General features: G+C 40.1%; 1 protein-coding gene across 9 annotated transcripts in view; it reads right to left on the reverse strand.

Annotated features, from left to right (window-relative positions):
* Positions 1-16,785, reverse strand: part of ssh1b (slingshot protein phosphatase 1b) — a 61,738-nt gene that overhangs the window by 17,270 nt on the left and 27,683 nt on the right. For 7 of the 9 annotated variants that reach the window (XM_062032128.1, XM_062032123.1, XM_062032124.1 and 4 more), the window contains 4 exons: positions 15,304-15,614; positions 9,790-9,827; positions 2,262-2,362; positions 2,043-2,107 (listed from right to left, as the gene is read on the reverse strand). In XM_062032128.1, coding sequence (XP_061888112.1) covers positions 2,043-2,107; positions 2,262-2,362; positions 9,790-9,827; positions 15,304-15,384 — 285 coding nt within the window. In that variant the 5' untranslated portion in view covers positions 15,385-15,614. The remainder of the gene's footprint in view (positions 1-2,042; positions 2,108-2,261; positions 2,363-9,789; positions 9,828-15,303; positions 15,615-16,785) is intronic. The other 2 variants (XM_062032126.1, XM_062032127.1) reach the window with 2 other exon arrangements.

A 16,785-nucleotide genomic window follows, 5' to 3' on the forward strand; every position in this document is an offset into this window, starting at 1 on the left:
CGAGCCAAATATGCCTCTGTGTACGAACGCTGCTATCATTCATTTTGTGTGCCGCCACATGCTGCTCAGGACACTACTAGTCACTACTACTTGCCTTTTCTGTGTTTTTTGTTGACAAGTTTGCTAACTTAATATGAGTTCCAAAAAGACAACAGAGCAGTGTGGAAAAGAGGGGGGGGATTTTTTTATTTTTTTTAAAAAGTCGTTTTTAAGAGCAGTTTTAAGACCCACCTTTTTGATTTGGCTTTTACCTGATATTAATTATTTTATTGAAGTCATTTGCATTTTACTTTTTATCCTATTAGTTATGCAAGATTGTATTTAGTTATATTTATTTACTGTATATTCATTTTATTTTTATCTTTTTTTTTTCTTCTTTCTATTAATCTTTATATGTCTTGTCAGAATAATTGTATCTAAGTTATGACAAAACTTTGTGATACATTGAGTTCCCGGCGAGAAGACAAAAGCTATCTTTAATCCTACCAAGCAGAAGGCTTGTAAAACTCCACTGTGTAGGATGGGAAGCAACATGAAGGTGTTCTGTTTCTTTCATGTTAATCAACAGAAAGATATTGTCTTGACCCAAGAACTACAAAGCGGAGAAGAAGCAGGGCCTGACTCCCCTCAAGGCGGCCTCTTCTTTGAACTGTTTTACGACATTTTCTGTGAAATGTTTACGACCCACGTCCCTTTGAAACAGCTGTTGCCATGTAATCAGGGAAAGTCCAAATAAAAGAACAATCTTTCGCCAGAGCGTGGTGGAACTGCACAAAGTGTACAGTCCAGACGTTGCTCCTCAAATTAAGCCAAATCAAATTCTGTCTCTGTTTAATTATTTGCTTCTTGTCTTGTTTAATAGATGTCATTAGTGTTTGAACCTGACAGTCTTACTTGTATTTTATTATTTACTCTACTCAAGGCTCTTATTATTTTACAAGTTTTATTATTTATATTTTTCCAACGTTCCTCAGATGAGCCATCTACCTCAGGGGTTATCGGCCATGCTTGTAGGAGCACTTTTGTGTCAGCGTCCTGGTGGCCATGGTCTGATGACCTCCTGGCGCAGATGGCTCCTGTGATAGTGTTTACTCACATGTCTCCTCTGTACTCAGCCATGCAATCATTTGTCCAAATAGTTGCATAGGTGTGTATGTTTTGTGTGTGTTTGTGTTTGGTATCTGTGTCCGTGCGTACGTATGTGATAATGGGGGATATGGGTCACCCGGGTATTGTTTTTAACTTTGTAAAGCACTTTGCGTTGCATTTCTTTTATGTATGAAAAGCGCTTTATAAATAAAGTTTGATTGATTGATTAATAGCGCTCACAAGCATGGATGAATCGGCAAAGCAGGCTTTGTACCAAAGCAAGTTTTAATTGAGATGAGAACAAACTTTTCTGGAAGAATATGCCAAAAGCATGTCTTGTTCAGCAGCGCCTCTTCCCGCACTCTTCCTTCATTCCCTTTGTCTGCTCTTTTCTCGTTTGCTCGTCTTTTGCCGATGTTAATGTAAGTGAATTCTACCTTTTTTAAATGTTTATTATTGCAGCCATATGGTTGTTAGAGTTAAGGATGTGTGTGCTTTCTGATCGTTTGTGAGGGCACCAAAGGGACGTCTGTGTGTATGTTGGCAGAGAAAGTTGATCCATCACCTCCTTGTTATGTTTCTTTGATTTACGGTACTGTCTAGCACTTTGTGTTGTGTTCAAACTGTACAAAACTTAAGTAAAATACGGACTCGTGTCGAGACTGGAATCCATTATTCATATTTACATTGTTTCTAATGGAGAAATTTGCTTCCCTTATCAAACTTTACGAACCTTGTTCAATAACTAAGTTCATAAATCGAGGTAGCACTGTATTAGATAAATGGTCAATGACTTATTGACTGATATTGCATGGCGGTCAATCCACTAAAAAGGTGTACCAAACTTCACAGTTATTCGACAAAACACCCTAAAATTACAGTGGTTTTTTTGTCGTTGTTGAGCGCATTAAGCATTGTGAGAAATTTCAAGTCCAAAAAGACATGAAACTTACTAGCTTTATGCGATCTTCTGAGCGCAGGATCTTAAACATGACCTGTAAGTGTTGAGGTAAGTCACCTAGAAGACAAAAATACATGTTTTTTTTTTAGTCCGCTTGAACGGTAAATGATAGATTTTCACTGTAAATACTTCATTTTGTAGCAAGCTAGTGAATTGGTTTCTTTCTAATAACAATAACTTCAATCGTGAGTGTTTTGTTTGTTTGTCCTACCCGCATGTTTGTGGTGGGTGGGGGTGCTGGGTGCGTCTGAGCTGCCGCCCTGCTGGAGGAAGAGGGCGGCGCCTTTGACCATGAAGAAGCTCTCGTTGAGGCTGAAGAGAGAAACACAGAAGGACAACGTTATGGATGCAGTGACGCAACCTAAAATAGACCATTCGTCAGCAGTGCGCCTTCTAATCCGGTGCGCCCTATGTTACATTAAGTCCCATTTATTGTCATCTACTGCCTCATTCTCAGCAGAATGCATGCCACAGATTGCAGAAATACCCTATCCACATGCATTGACAATACCTCAGTTTTTGTACATCCCACTTTTGGTCGGAAACAAAAATAAAAAATGTTTAAGTGTGGCCTGGTTTTTGTATAATGTCTAGTTTTTTTGCAACCAAATACTGAATATAACAAACTAGCCTGTTTTCCCTGCATATCATTTTGCGTAATTGAGTGCACTGAAAATTTGCCGACTGCAAAACAACCCACCATGTGTCATGGTTGTGCATGGTTGAGTTTGTCATGACCACAGGATGCAGAGATTGAAGGTGACGTGCAGGTAAAAGAGTTCAATTAAACTGGAAAAATAATCACAGGTAGCAAAGAGAAGGCTAGTGCACAGTATGTAGTGGCAGTAAGGTATGTGCCACAAAGGCAAACACTGACACAATACAATAAAAGAGCGCTGGCAAGGAGCAGCAGCTGAAACAAAATAAAAACATGTGCACTGACAGGAAACTCAACAGAAAGTGAAGAGAGTCCAACAGGAGCACCAGGACAGGAAATGGTGCGAAACCCCAAAAAATGTCATGCAGATCGTTACACCATAGGGCCAAACAATGTTGCGAGTGCCAGTACTTTGCTTAAAAACATTACTAAATTGAAGACAGAAGTCTTTAAAGGCCTACTGAAATTATTTTTTTTTATTTAAACGGGGATAGCAGATCCATTCTATGTGTCACACTTGATCATTTCGCGATATTGCCATATTTTTGCTGAAAGGATTTAGTAGAGAACATCGACGATAAAGTTCGCAACTTTTGGTCGCTGATAAAAAAAGCCTTGCCTGTGCCGGAAGTAGCGTGACGTCACAGGCTGAAGGGCTCCTCACATTTCCCCATTGTTTACAATGCAGCGAGAGCGATTCGGACGAGAAAGCGACGATTACCCCATTAATTTGAGCCAGGATGAAAGATTCGTGGATGAGGAAAGTGAGAGTGAAGGATTAGAGTGCAGTGCAGGACGTATCTTTTTTCGCTCTGACCGTAACTTAGGTACAAGCTGGCTCATTGGATTCCACACTTTCTCCTTTTTCTATTGTGGATCACGGATTTGTATTTTAAACCACCTCAGATACTATATCCTCTTGAAAATGAGAGTCGAGAACGTGAAATGGACATTCACAGTGACTTTTATCTCCACAACAATACATCGGTGAAGCACTTTAGCTACGGAGCTAACGTGATAGCATCGGCCTTAAATGCAGATAGAAACAAAATAAATAAACCCCTGACTGGAAGGATAGACAGAAGATCAACAATACTATTAAACCATGGACATGTAACTACACGGTTAATAATTCTTAGCCTGGCGAAGCTTAACAATGCTGTTGCTAACGACGCCATTGAAGCTAACTTAGCAACGGGACCTCACAGAGCTATGATAAAAACATTAGCGCTCCACCTACGCCAGCCAGCCCTCATCTGCTCATCAACACCCGTGCTCACCTGCGTTCCAGCAATCGACGGAAGGACGAAGGACTTCACCCGATCATCCGTGCGGTCGGCGGCTAGCGTCGGCTAGCGTCGGCTAGCGTCGGCTAGCGTCGGCTAGCGTCGGCTAGCGTCGGCTAGCGCGTCTACTATCCAAGTCAAAGTCCTCCTGGTTGTGTTGCTACAGCCAGCCGCTAATACACCGATCCCACCTACAGCTTTCTTCTTTGCAGTCTTCATTGTTCATTAAACAAATTGCAAAATATTCACCAACACAGATGTCCAGAATACTGTGGAATTTTGAGATGAAAACAGAGCTTTTTTGTATAGGATTCAATGGTGTCCGAATACTTATGGTTAAATAGTGACGTCACGCGCATACGTCATCATACATAGACGTTTTCAACCGGAAGTTTAGCGGTAAATTTAAAATGTCACTTTATAAGTTAACCCGGCCGTATTGGCATGTGTTGCAATGTTAAGATTTCATCATTGATATATAAACTATCAGACTGCGTGGTCGGTAGTAGTGGCTTTCAGTAGGCCTTTGATTTTAAATATTTATGTTGCCATGTTTATTTATGCATTTAATTCCTCATTTATACATACTTGGCTTTGTTTTCTGCCTGTTAAACTGTAATCATTTTATATAAAATGTGATTTGTGTTAATATTTCTAGGGGTCTGGAATAGATTAATTGGATTTCTATTATTTCTTGTGGCTTCCTTTTGGACAAAAAAACAAGGATGTACCGCTGTATATTAAGTAGAGATGTCCGATAATATCGGCCTGCCGATATTATCGGCCCATAAATGCGTTAAAATGTAATATCGGAAATTATCGGTATGTTTTTTTAAATTATCGGTATCGTTTTTTGTTTTTAAAAAAAAAAAAAAAATTAAATCAACATAAAAAACAAGATACACTTACAATTAGTGCACCAACCCAAACAACCTCCCTCCCCCCATTCACACTCATTCACACAAAAGGGTCGTTTCTTTCTGTTATTAATATTCTGGTTCCTACATTATATATCAATATATATCAATACAGTCTGCAAGGGATACAGTCCGTAAGCACACATGATTGTGCGTGTTGCTGGTCCACTAATAGTACTAACCTTTAACAGTTAATTTTACTCATTTTCATTAATTACTAGTTTATATGTAACTGTTTTTATATTGTTTTACTTTCTTTTTTATTCAAGAAAATGTTTTTAATTTATTTAATTTTATTTTATGAATTTTTTTTTAAAGTACCTTATTTTCACCATACCTGGTTGTCCAAATCAGGCATAATAATGTGTTAATTCCACGACCGTATATATTGGTTGATATCGGTATCGGTTGATATCGGTATCGGTAATTAAAGAGTTGGACAATATCGGAATATCGGATATCGGCAAAAAGCCATTATCGGACATCCCTAATATTAAGTAAACATCATGGCATCATGGATCTTGCTCCTCCGGGTTCTTCGGACCACCAACCACAGACATGACAGCTGCGTTCAGGGTTTTGAACAAGGTTTTATTTTTCAATAAATTGTCCTTGGTGTGCTTTTCAGCCATGTTCAAGTCTTTCTCGCTCGTGCTCGTTCTCCACCATCAACAACTCCAACTCCTCCAACCACTTCCTTCCCGACTGCTGCCCTTTTATAGAGTGACAGGTGATCAGACAAACGCGCCCAGGTGGGGCATCTACGCACCTGTCGCCGATCTCAGAACCGGCCCCGTCACACCCTGCCTCGCTGCAGGTCCGCAGGCCACGCCTCCTCACGGTACAGTAACAAGGAGGGCGTTTGCGTCCACGCTGACATGGAACACATAGCCTCATTGTTTCACCTCCCGGTGACACAGAGGCACCATCACAAGACCTTGTCTATCATTCTTCCTTTAAGTGACGCGGCGCCATTGTTTGTGTGAGAATAACGCTGACATGGCAATAAACAACGTGGCTCAGCTGTTAAAGCCCAATAGATAGCTGATATTGTAACTCATCGCGTATTACCCTGCGACACAAACCAATAAATTCAGCAAGGAAGCGCTACAATGGAGGACGTCCAGCATTTCATCGAGGTTGGAACCTTGGAAGTTGAACATCACCGATTACAATTTGTGGGAAAACAATCTTGCAAAATTTCCGCCATCCGAACTGTTATAGGCGTAAAGTTCAAAAGCCAGCCTCTGTGATGGTATGGGGGTGTATTAGTGCCCAAGGCATGGGTAACTTACACATCTGTGAAGGTACCATTAATGCTGAAAGGTACATACAGGTTTTGGAGCAACAATATGTTGCCATCCAAGCAACGTCTTTTTCATGACCGCCCCTGCTTATTTCAGAAAGACAATGCCAGGCCACATTCTGCACGTGTTACATCAACGTGGCTTCATAGTAAAAGAGTGCGGGTACTAGACTGGCCTGCCTGTAGTCCAGACCTGTCTTCCATTGAAAATGTGTGGTGCATTATGAAGCCTAAAATACCACAAAGGAGACCCCCGGACTGTTGAACAACTTAAGCTGTACATCAAGCAAGAAAGGGAAAGAATTCCACCTGAAAAGCTTCAAAAATGTGTCTCCTCAGTTCCCAAACGTTTACCGAGTGTTGTTAAAAGGAAAGGCCATGTAACACAGTGGTGAACATGCCCCTGTGACAACCTTTTTGCAATGTTTGCTACCATTAAATTTTAAATGAATGATTATTTAGTCTCTCTACATACTCAGTCTATGAACATTACATCATCACACCCAAGACAATCGGCACATATACACACACACACACCCTCTTCCACCCCAAGCCTTCACCACCGCTTGTTTCCCCTCCGGGTGATGGACGGCTGGCAGCGCTTCATAGCAGCAGTCGACCTCCAGGGCCCCAACTCCCCGCCCCTCTGTTGCGAGTTTGTCGTGATTAAATGTAACGTGTTTATGTGTGCATTGCATGGAGGTTTTTTCCCACTCCAGACTAGGCGCCCTTAGGAGCCCAGTCTAGATTGTATTTTTTTACTCATCTTCTTCCCCAGCGTTTTACCTTTTTCTTATCTTTTACGGGGCGCCTTTGGCGACCCATCAGCGTTCCTGTTCTGTAACCCTGTACACTGTTTGTTTGTCTAATCTTGAACGGGTTTGTGCTGAAAACATAGTTTCGTTGTACTTAAAGTCCTATCCTATCCTATTTGCAAAAAAAAAAAAAAAATGAAGTTTTTCAGTTTGAACATTAAAGGCCTACTGAAATGAAATTTTCTTATTTAAACGGGGATAGCAGATCCATTCTATGTGTCATACTTGATCATTTCGCGATATTGCCATATTTTTGCTGAACGGATTTAGTAGAGAACATCGACTATAAAGTTCGCAACTTTTGGTCGCTGATAAAAAAGCCTTGCCTGTACCGGAAGTAGCGTGACGTCACAGGAAGAAGGGCTTCTCACATTTCCCCATTGTTTACACCAGCAGCGAGAGCGATTCGGACCGAGAAAGCGACGATTACCCCATTAATTTGAGCGAGGATGAAAGATTCGTGGATGAGGAACGTGAGTGTGAAGGACTAGAGTGCAGTGCAGGACGTATCTTTTTTCGCTCTGACCGTAACTTAGGTACAAGCTGGCTCATTGGATTCCACACTCTCTCCTTTTTCTATTGTGGATCACGGATTTGTATTTTAAACCACCTCGGATCTATATCCTCTTGAAAATGAGAGTCGAGAACGCGAAATGGACATTCACAGTGACTTTTATCTCCACGACAATACATCGGCGAAGCACTTTAGCTACGGAGCTAACGTGACAGCATCATGCTTAAATGCAGATAGAAACAAAAGAATAAGCCCCTGACTGGAAGGATAGACAGAAGATCAACAATACTACTATCAGGAGACACCGAACCAAACACTGGACCTGTAACCACACGGTTAATGCTGTGCCGCCTGGCAAAGCCTAGCAATGCTGTTGCTAACGACACCATTGAAGCTAACTTGCTACGGGACCTCAACAGAGCTATGCTAAAAACATTAGCTCTCCCCCTACACCAGCCCTCATCTGTTCATCAACACCCGTGCTCACCTGCGTTCCAGCGATCGACGGCACGACGAAGGACTTCACCCGATCACCGATGCGCTCGGCGGCTAGCGTCGGATAGCGCGTCTGCTATCCAACTCAAAGTCCTCCTAGTTGTGTTGCTGCAGCCGGCCGCTAATACACCGATCCCACCTACAGCTTTCTTCTTTGCCGTCTCCATTGTTAATTGAACAAATTGCAAAAGATTCACCAACACAGATGTCCAGAATACTGTGGAATTTTGCGATGAAAACAGAGCTGTTTGTATTGGGATACAATTGTGCCAATACTTCCGCTTCAACCATTGACGTCACGCGCATACGTCATCATACCGAGACGTTTTCAGCCGGAAGTTTCCCGGGAAATTTAAAATTGCACTTTATAAGTTAACCCGGCCGTATTGGCATGTGTTGCAATGTTAAGATTTCATCATTGATGTATAAACTATCAGACTGCGTGGTCGGTAGTAGTGGCTTTCAGTAGGCCTTTAAATATATTGTCATTGCAGTCTATTCAATTGAATATAAGTTGAAAAGGATTTGCAAATCATTGTATTCTGTTTTTATTTACCATTTACACAACGTGCCAACTTCACTGGTTTAGGGTTTTGTACTTTCCCATGCTCCCCAAATAATTATCAAAGAAAAAACAAACAAGATCTTTCCAATTATCACCTGCTTCCAACTAACAGCCCGTCATCTTTGCGGTTTACTGCTACATAAACAGTGGAGATCTAATTAAAAGCTGCTGTTATCTTACATGATCTCCCGCCGAGTCCAAAGAGTTTTCTTCAGCAAGTGAGGCAGGCGGCTGGCCTTACGAGAAGCTCTCACCATCCTTGTCCTCCAGATGGGGGCTTTAAAACTAGCTTTTAAGCCCCCTTCATCTTCCTTCCTTCCCATGTCTGCTCGGATTCCTTGCATCAGCTGACACATCATGCGCCACAATGCCGTCATTCATCGGCGAGAGGACGACAAGAAACTCTGCAAGGATGAATGTGTGAGCGGGCGGGTCCAGACAAAGCATGACGCGGCTGTTTCAGCTGAGCACACAAAAGGCTCAAGTTTTTTTTGCCATAAATCACGTCTTTGGTGACGTCGGCTGGATTAGAGGGGCAGCATTGTAACCGAGGTTTACTGCGTGTTTATGTAACCCAGTGGAGGCATCATCAATTGCTATTATTCTTTGTAGTACCGCAATATTACACTAGTACCGGTATACCGTACAACCCTAGTAAAACATAACATGTTTTATCCATGATGATGGTTGTGGCGTTTGAGCAGCTTAGACTGGGCATGGGGCCAATGTTCATTTCTCCACGGAGCATGTTACAACATGACTTTTTACTTTCACTTTCGCACTGCCACCAGAAGAGCCTGACTAATGCTTGCGGGACGTGACGGAGGTTAAAGTCGCAAAGTTAACTAAAAACGGTGCTGTATTAGTCCATTACTTCATAAAACTACTGTAGTTGTTCAACGTAGTAGTAATGGTTACATCATTTTTATATAATATTTATCATCTAAGTGTTGAAATGGTGCTGTTTTTCCAATAGATTCAGTGGGAGATGTTAATTTGAGGTACAAGTGTTTTGAGTTAAGAGCTCCGTCACAGAGAAGTTGAGGTACTGCTGTTTGCCATGAACTAGCCAATGGTATAGTAAAAACATTCCCCGCCCCCTAAAAAAAAACGCTTTTAATGCGCCTTTGTACAAATACTGTAGTACACATAAACAAACGTGAGCATAAACTGTGAGACTTACCATTGGTTATTTTTGCGGTCTTCATCACTTCCAAAATCCTGAAAGGCACAAAAATGAGGCATATGATCAAATATGTTCTTCAAAAGCAACATTAGTGTGACTGCTTGTTTTTATGCTGCGGATCAGACAGCCTACTTACAAGCACATAATCCCCTTGCTTTGTAAACAACGCAGAGCTTTATCTATAATATCCACCCAGCATCACATGTACAAAAAGATATCACAGTATTTCCTATAATTAACGACTTGAATATTGAGAGAATATATAATTAAGATTACTAACTCCTCATTGATTGATTGATTGAAACTTTTATTAGTAGATTGCACAGTACAGTACATATTCCGCACAATTGACCACTAAAAGGTAACACCCGAATAAGTTTTTCAACTTGTTTAAGTCGGGGTCCACGTTAATCAATTCATGGTATCTATTGATTACTTGGTTAAAAAGTGTGTCCTTAAACTTGTTAAAAAGACAAAAATGTTACTCATGCTAAGGAAGTTAGCATAGCATTGGTAGAGTAGACCCATTGGTTTGATGGTGCTCTGCTGCCCCCTACTGACCGGAAGTGTTGAGTAGGCATTTGGACTGATTGAAAACGGCCTGTTTTCACAGTATTGCCTATAATAGCTGACTTATATATTGAGAGAATGTATCAATACAATTCCCAACTCCTTATCTATTAATTACTTGGTTAAAAAGTGCGTCCTTAGACTTGTTAAAGACAAAAATGTTACTCATGCTAAGGAAGCTAGCATAGCATAGGTATTGATTGACTGATTGAAACTTTTATTAGTAGATTGTACAGTACAGTACATATTCCGTACAATTGACCACTAAATGGTAACACCCGAATAAGTTTTTCAACTTGTTTAAGTCGGGGTCCACGTTAATCAATTCATGGTAAGTAGACTGATTGAAACGGCCTGTTTTCACAGTATTGCCTATAATAAACGACTTAAATATTGACAGAATGTATCAATACGATTCCTAACTCATCCTCTATTAATTACTTGATTAAAAAGGGCGTCCTTAGACTTGTTAAAGACGAACATTTTACTCATGCTAAGGAAGTTAGCATAGGTAGATTAAACCCATAGCCTTGATGGCGCTCTGCTGCCTCCCTTAAATATTGAGAGAATGTATGATTATGATTCCTAACTCCTTATCTATTACTTACTTGGCTAAAAAGTGCGTCCTTAGACTTGTTAAAAAGACAAAAATGTTACTCATGCTAAGGAAGTTAGCATAGCATAGGTAGAGTAGACCCATTGGCTTGATGGCGCTCTGCTGCCCCCTACTGACCGGAAGTGTTGAGTAGGCGTTTGGACTGATTGAAAACGGCCTGTTTTCACAGTATTGCCTATAATAAACGACTTAAATATTGAGAGAATGTATCAATACGATTCCTAACTCCTCCTCTATTAATTACTTGGTTAAAAAGTGCGTCCTTGGACTTGTTAAAGACAAAAATGTTACTCATGCTAAGGAAAATAGCATAGCATTGGTAGAGTAGACCCATTGGCTTGATGGCGCTCTGCTGCCCCCTACTGACCGGAAGTGTTGAGTAGGCGTTTGGACTGATTGAAACAGCCTGTTTTCACAGTATTGCCTATAATAAATGACTTTAATATTGACAAAATGTATCATTACGATTCCTAACTAATATCTATTACTTACTTGTTTAAAAAGTGTGTCCTTAAGACTTGTTAAAAAGACAAAAATGTGACTCATGCTAAGGAAGTTAGCATAACATAGGTAGAGTTGACCAATTGGCTTGACGGCGCTCTGCTGCCCCCTACTGACCGGAAGTGCTGAGTAGGCGTTTGGACTGATTGAAACGGCCTGTTTTTACAGTATTGACTATAATAAACTACTTAAATATTGAGAGAATGTATCAATACGATTCTTTACTCCTCCTCTACTAATTACTTGGTTAAAAAGTGCGTCCTTGGACTTGTTAAAGACAAAAATGTTACTCATGCTAAGGAAAATAGCATAAGTAGAGTAGACCCATTGGCTTGATGGTGCTCTGCTGCCCCCTACTGACCAGAAGTGTTGAGTAGGCATTTGGACTGATTGAAAACGGCCTGTTTTCACAGTATTGCCTATAATAACCGACTTAAATATTGACAAAATGTATCATTACGATTCCTAACTCCTCATTTATTAATTACTTGGTTAAAAAGTGCGTCCTTGGACTTGTTAAAGACAAAAATGTTACTCATGCTAAGAAAAATAGCATAGGTAGAGTAGACCCATTGGCTTGATGGCGCTCTGCTGCCCCCTACTGACCGGAAGTGCTGAGTAGGCGTTTGGACTGATTGAAAGGGCCTGTTTTTACAGTATTGCCTACAATCAACGACTTAAATATTGACAAAATGTATCATTACGATTCCTAACTCCTCATCTATTAATTACTTGGTTAAAAAGTGCGTACTTGGACTTGTTAAAGACAAAAATGTTACTCATGCTAAGGAAAATAGCATAGGTAGAGTAGACCCATTGGCTCTGCTGCCCCCCTTAAATATTAAGAAAATGTATAATTACGATTCCTAACTCCATATCTATTAATTACTTGGTTAAAAAGTGCGTCCTTAGACTTGTTAAAAAGACAAAAATGTTACTCATGCTAAGGAAGTTAGCATAGCATAGGTAGAGTATCAATCAATCAATGTTTCCTTATATAGCCCTAAATCACGAGTGTCTCAAAGGGCTGCACAAGCCACAACAAAATCCTCGGCTCAGATCCCACAACAGGGCAAGAAAAAACTCAACCCAATGGGATAACAATGAGGAACCTTGGAGGGGACCGCAGATGTGGGGACCCCCCTGGGCGACCGGTGCAATGGATGTCGAGTGGATCGAGCATAATATTGTGAGAGTCCAGTCCATAGTGGATCTAGCATAATAGTGAGAGTAGAGTAGAGTAGAGTAGACCCATAGCCTTGATGGCGCTCTGCTGCCCCCTACTGACCGTAAGTGTTGAGTAGGCGTTTGGACTGATTGAAAGGGCCTGTTTTCACAGTATTGACTATATTAAACGACTTAAATATTGACAAAATGCATCATTACGATTCCTAACTCCTCATCTATTAATTACTTGGTTAAAAAGTGCTTCCTTATACTTGTTAAAGACTAAAATTTTACTCATGCTAAGGAACTTCGCATAGCATAGGTAGAGTAGACCCATTGGCTTGATGGCGCTCTGCTGCCCCCTACTGACCGGACCCCGACTTAAACAAGTTGAAAAACTTATTCGGGTGTTACCATTTAGTGGTCAATTGTATGGAATATGTACTGTACTGTGCAATCTACTAATAAAAGTCTCAATCAATCAATCAATCAATCAATCAATCAATCAATCAATCAATCAATCAATCAAGTGTTGAGTAGGCGTTTGGACTGATTGAAACGGCCTGTTTTCACAGTATTGCCTATAATGAACGACTTAAATATTGAGAGAATGTATCATTACAATTCCTAACTCCTTATCTATTACTTACTTGGGTAAAAAGGGCGTCCTTAGACTTGTTAAAGACACAAATGTTACTCATATGTATAGTAGACCCATAGCCTTGATGGCGCTCTGCTGCCCCCTACTGACCGGAAGTGTTGAGTAAGCGTTTGGACTGATTGAAAATGGCCTTTTTTTACAGTATTGACTATAATAAACGACTTAAATATTGAGAGAATGTATCATTACAATTCCTAACTCCTTATCTATTACTTACTTGGTTAAAAAGGGCGTCCTTAGACTTGTTAAGGACACAAATGTTACTCATATGTATAGTAGACCCATAGCCTTGATGGCGCTCTGCTGCCCCCTACTGACCGGAAGTGTTGAGTAAGCGTTTGGACTGATTAAAAATGGCCTGTTTTTAAAGTATTGACTATAATAAACGACTTAAATATTGAGAGAATGTATCATTACGATTCCTAACTCCTTATCTATTCATTACTTGGTTAAAAAGTGCGTCCTTTGACTTGTTAAAGACAAAAATGTTACTCATAGTTAGAGTAGACCCATAGCCTTGATGGTGCTCTGCTGCCCCCTACTGACCGGAAGTGTTGAGTAGGCGTTTGGACTGATTGAACACGGCCTGCTTTTACAGTATTGACTATAAAAAACGACTTAAATATTGAGAGAATGTATCATTACGATTCCTAACTCCTTATCTATTAATTACTTGGTTAAAAAGTGCATCCTTAGACTTGTTAAAAAGACAAAAATGTTACTCATGCTAAGTAAGTTAGCATAGCATTGGAAGAGTAGACCCATAGCTTTGATGGCGCTCTGCTGACCCCCTTAAATATTGAGAGAATGTATCATTACGATTCCTAACTCCTTATCTATTAATGACTTGGTTAAAAAGGGCGTCCTTAAACTTGTTAATAAGACAAAAATGTTACTCATGCTAAGGAAGTTAGCATAGCATAGGTAGAGTAGACCCATTAGCTTGACGGCGCTCTGCTGCCCCCTACTGACTGGAAGTGTTGAATAGGCGTTTGGACTGATAGACAACGGCCTGTTTTTACAGTATTGACTATAATAAACGACTTAAATATTGAGAAAATGTTTCATTATGATTCCTAACTCCTTATCTATTAATTACTTGGTTAAAAAGTGCATCCTTGGACTTGTTAAAGACAAAAATGTTACTCATAGGTAGAGTAAACCCATAGCCTTGATGGCGCTCTGCTGCCCCCTACAGACCGGAAGTGTTGAGTAGGCGTTTGGACTGATTGAAAGGGCCTGTTTTCACAGTATTGCCTATAATAAACGACTTGAATATTGAGAGAATGTATCGTTACGATTCCTAACTCCTCCGCTATTAATTACTTGGTTAAAAAGTGCGTCCTAGACTTTTTAAAGACAAAAATGTTACTCATGCTAAGGAAGTTAGCATAGGTAGAGTAGACCCATAGCCTTGATGGCGCTCTGCTGCCCCCCTTAAATATTGAGAGAATGTATCATTACGATTCCTAACTCCTCATCTATTAATTACTTGGTTAAAAAGTGCGTCCTTGGACTCGTGAAAGACAAACATTTTATTCATGCTAAGGAAGTTAGCATAGCATAGGTAGAGTAGACCTATTGGCTTGATGGCGCTCTGCTGCCCCCTACTGACCGGAAGTGCTGAGTAGGCGTTTGGACTGATTGAAACGGCCTGTTTTCACAGACTAGATAAAACTCCATAATATGTCTGATATAGTTCAGACGTACTGGTTCTACACGATCCATCAATTATTGTACCAAAACGTCCTGACAAGGATAATACAGCTTAAATTTTGATTGACAAGCATGTTTTATTGTTGTGGTTGCAGTGGTGCACACTGCAATGCATCATACTGTAGCTTATTTAGCTGTAAAGATCACAGTATGATGCACACATTATAATAAAATGTCACTGCAGCAGGAAGTGGATAGAATATTCCAGCTTTTACACAGAATAATAAAGTCCACGACAAAAATAATCATGCTAATTGCATCCATATGGAGAATCACCTACCTCCCCCGCACTGCTGTTGGCGGTGCTGGCCGAAGATGCTGCACTGGGGGTGGGAGAGCGCTGCAGAGTCACCAGGGCCATGGTCGAGGAGGAGGAGGAAGAGGAGGATGTGGGAAGATGCGCCGCTGACCGCCTCTGCTGTCACCGGGGAGGAAGAGGAGAGAGGGGAGAGAGAAAAAAAACAAAAACAAAAAAAAAACCGCCGAGTCAGACTCGGCCTGCACGTCGCTTCCCTGGACGGATGACCAGGAGAGTCCTAGCAGAGACCCGGCGCCTGGGAGCGAACACGCAGAGCCATGGCGGTGTCATTGCTGGCGTACAGGAAGGAGACAAACAAAACAGTGTGCGGGTGCAAGCAAGCGGGGCGCGGATGACATGCGGCTTTGGAGCACGCCTCTGATTGGCTGGCCTAGTTTGCGTGTGCGCTCTCATTGGTCCGATGTTGTCAAGGTGACTGGCCAGACTATAGATACTACCAAAAAAACACTATTAGTGATGGAATTATTTTATGGACAATGTCCATAAAATAATTATATTTTTTTAGTTTTATGGACAGTGTCTATAAAATAATTCCATCACTAGGTTTTTTTTTTTTGCGATACCACTGATTTTCTTTCCGATTCAATACAGAGTAAAAATTCAGGCTGGTATCGGCGATACCGATGTGATACTCAAATTTACCTAATGTGTCTATTAAAATAAATAAAAAAAACTGGCCAGACGATAGATACTACCAAATAAATATATATACTATTAGTGATGGAATTATTTTATGGACAATATCCATTAAATAATATATATATATATATATATATATATATATATATATATATATATATATATATATATATATATATATATATATATATATATATATATATATATATATATATACACTACCGTTCAAAAGTTTGGGGTCACATTAAAATGTCCTTATTTTTCAATGAAGATAACTTTAAACTAGTCTTAACTTTAAAGAAGTACACTCTATACATTGCTAATGTGGTAAATGACTATTCTAGCTGCAAATGTCTGGTTTTTGGTGCAATATCTACATAGGTGTATAGAGGCCCATTCCCAGCAACTATCACTCCAGTGTTCTAATGGTACAATGTGTTTGCTCATTGGCTCAGAAGGCTAATTGATGATTAGAAAACCCTTGTGCAATCATGTTCACACATCTGAAAACAGTTTAGCTCGTTACAGAAGCTACAAAACTGACCTTCCTTTGAGCAGATTGAGTTTCTGGAGCATCACATTTGTGGGGTCAATTAAACGCTCAAAATGGTCAGAAAAAGAGAACTTTCATCTGAAACTCGACAGTCTATTCTTGTTCTTAGAAATGAAGGCTATTCCACAAAATTGTTTGGGTGACCCCAAACTTTTGAACGGTAGTATATATATATATATATATATATATATATATATATATATATATGTATATATATATATATATATATATATATATATATATATATATAT

Source organism: Entelurus aequoreus, linkage group LG21 (assembly GCF_033978785.1).
Source record: "Entelurus aequoreus isolate RoL-2023_Sb linkage group LG21, RoL_Eaeq_v1.1, whole genome shotgun sequence".
NCBI classification, from domain to species: domain Eukaryota; kingdom Metazoa; phylum Chordata; class Actinopteri; order Syngnathiformes; family Syngnathidae; genus Entelurus; species Entelurus aequoreus.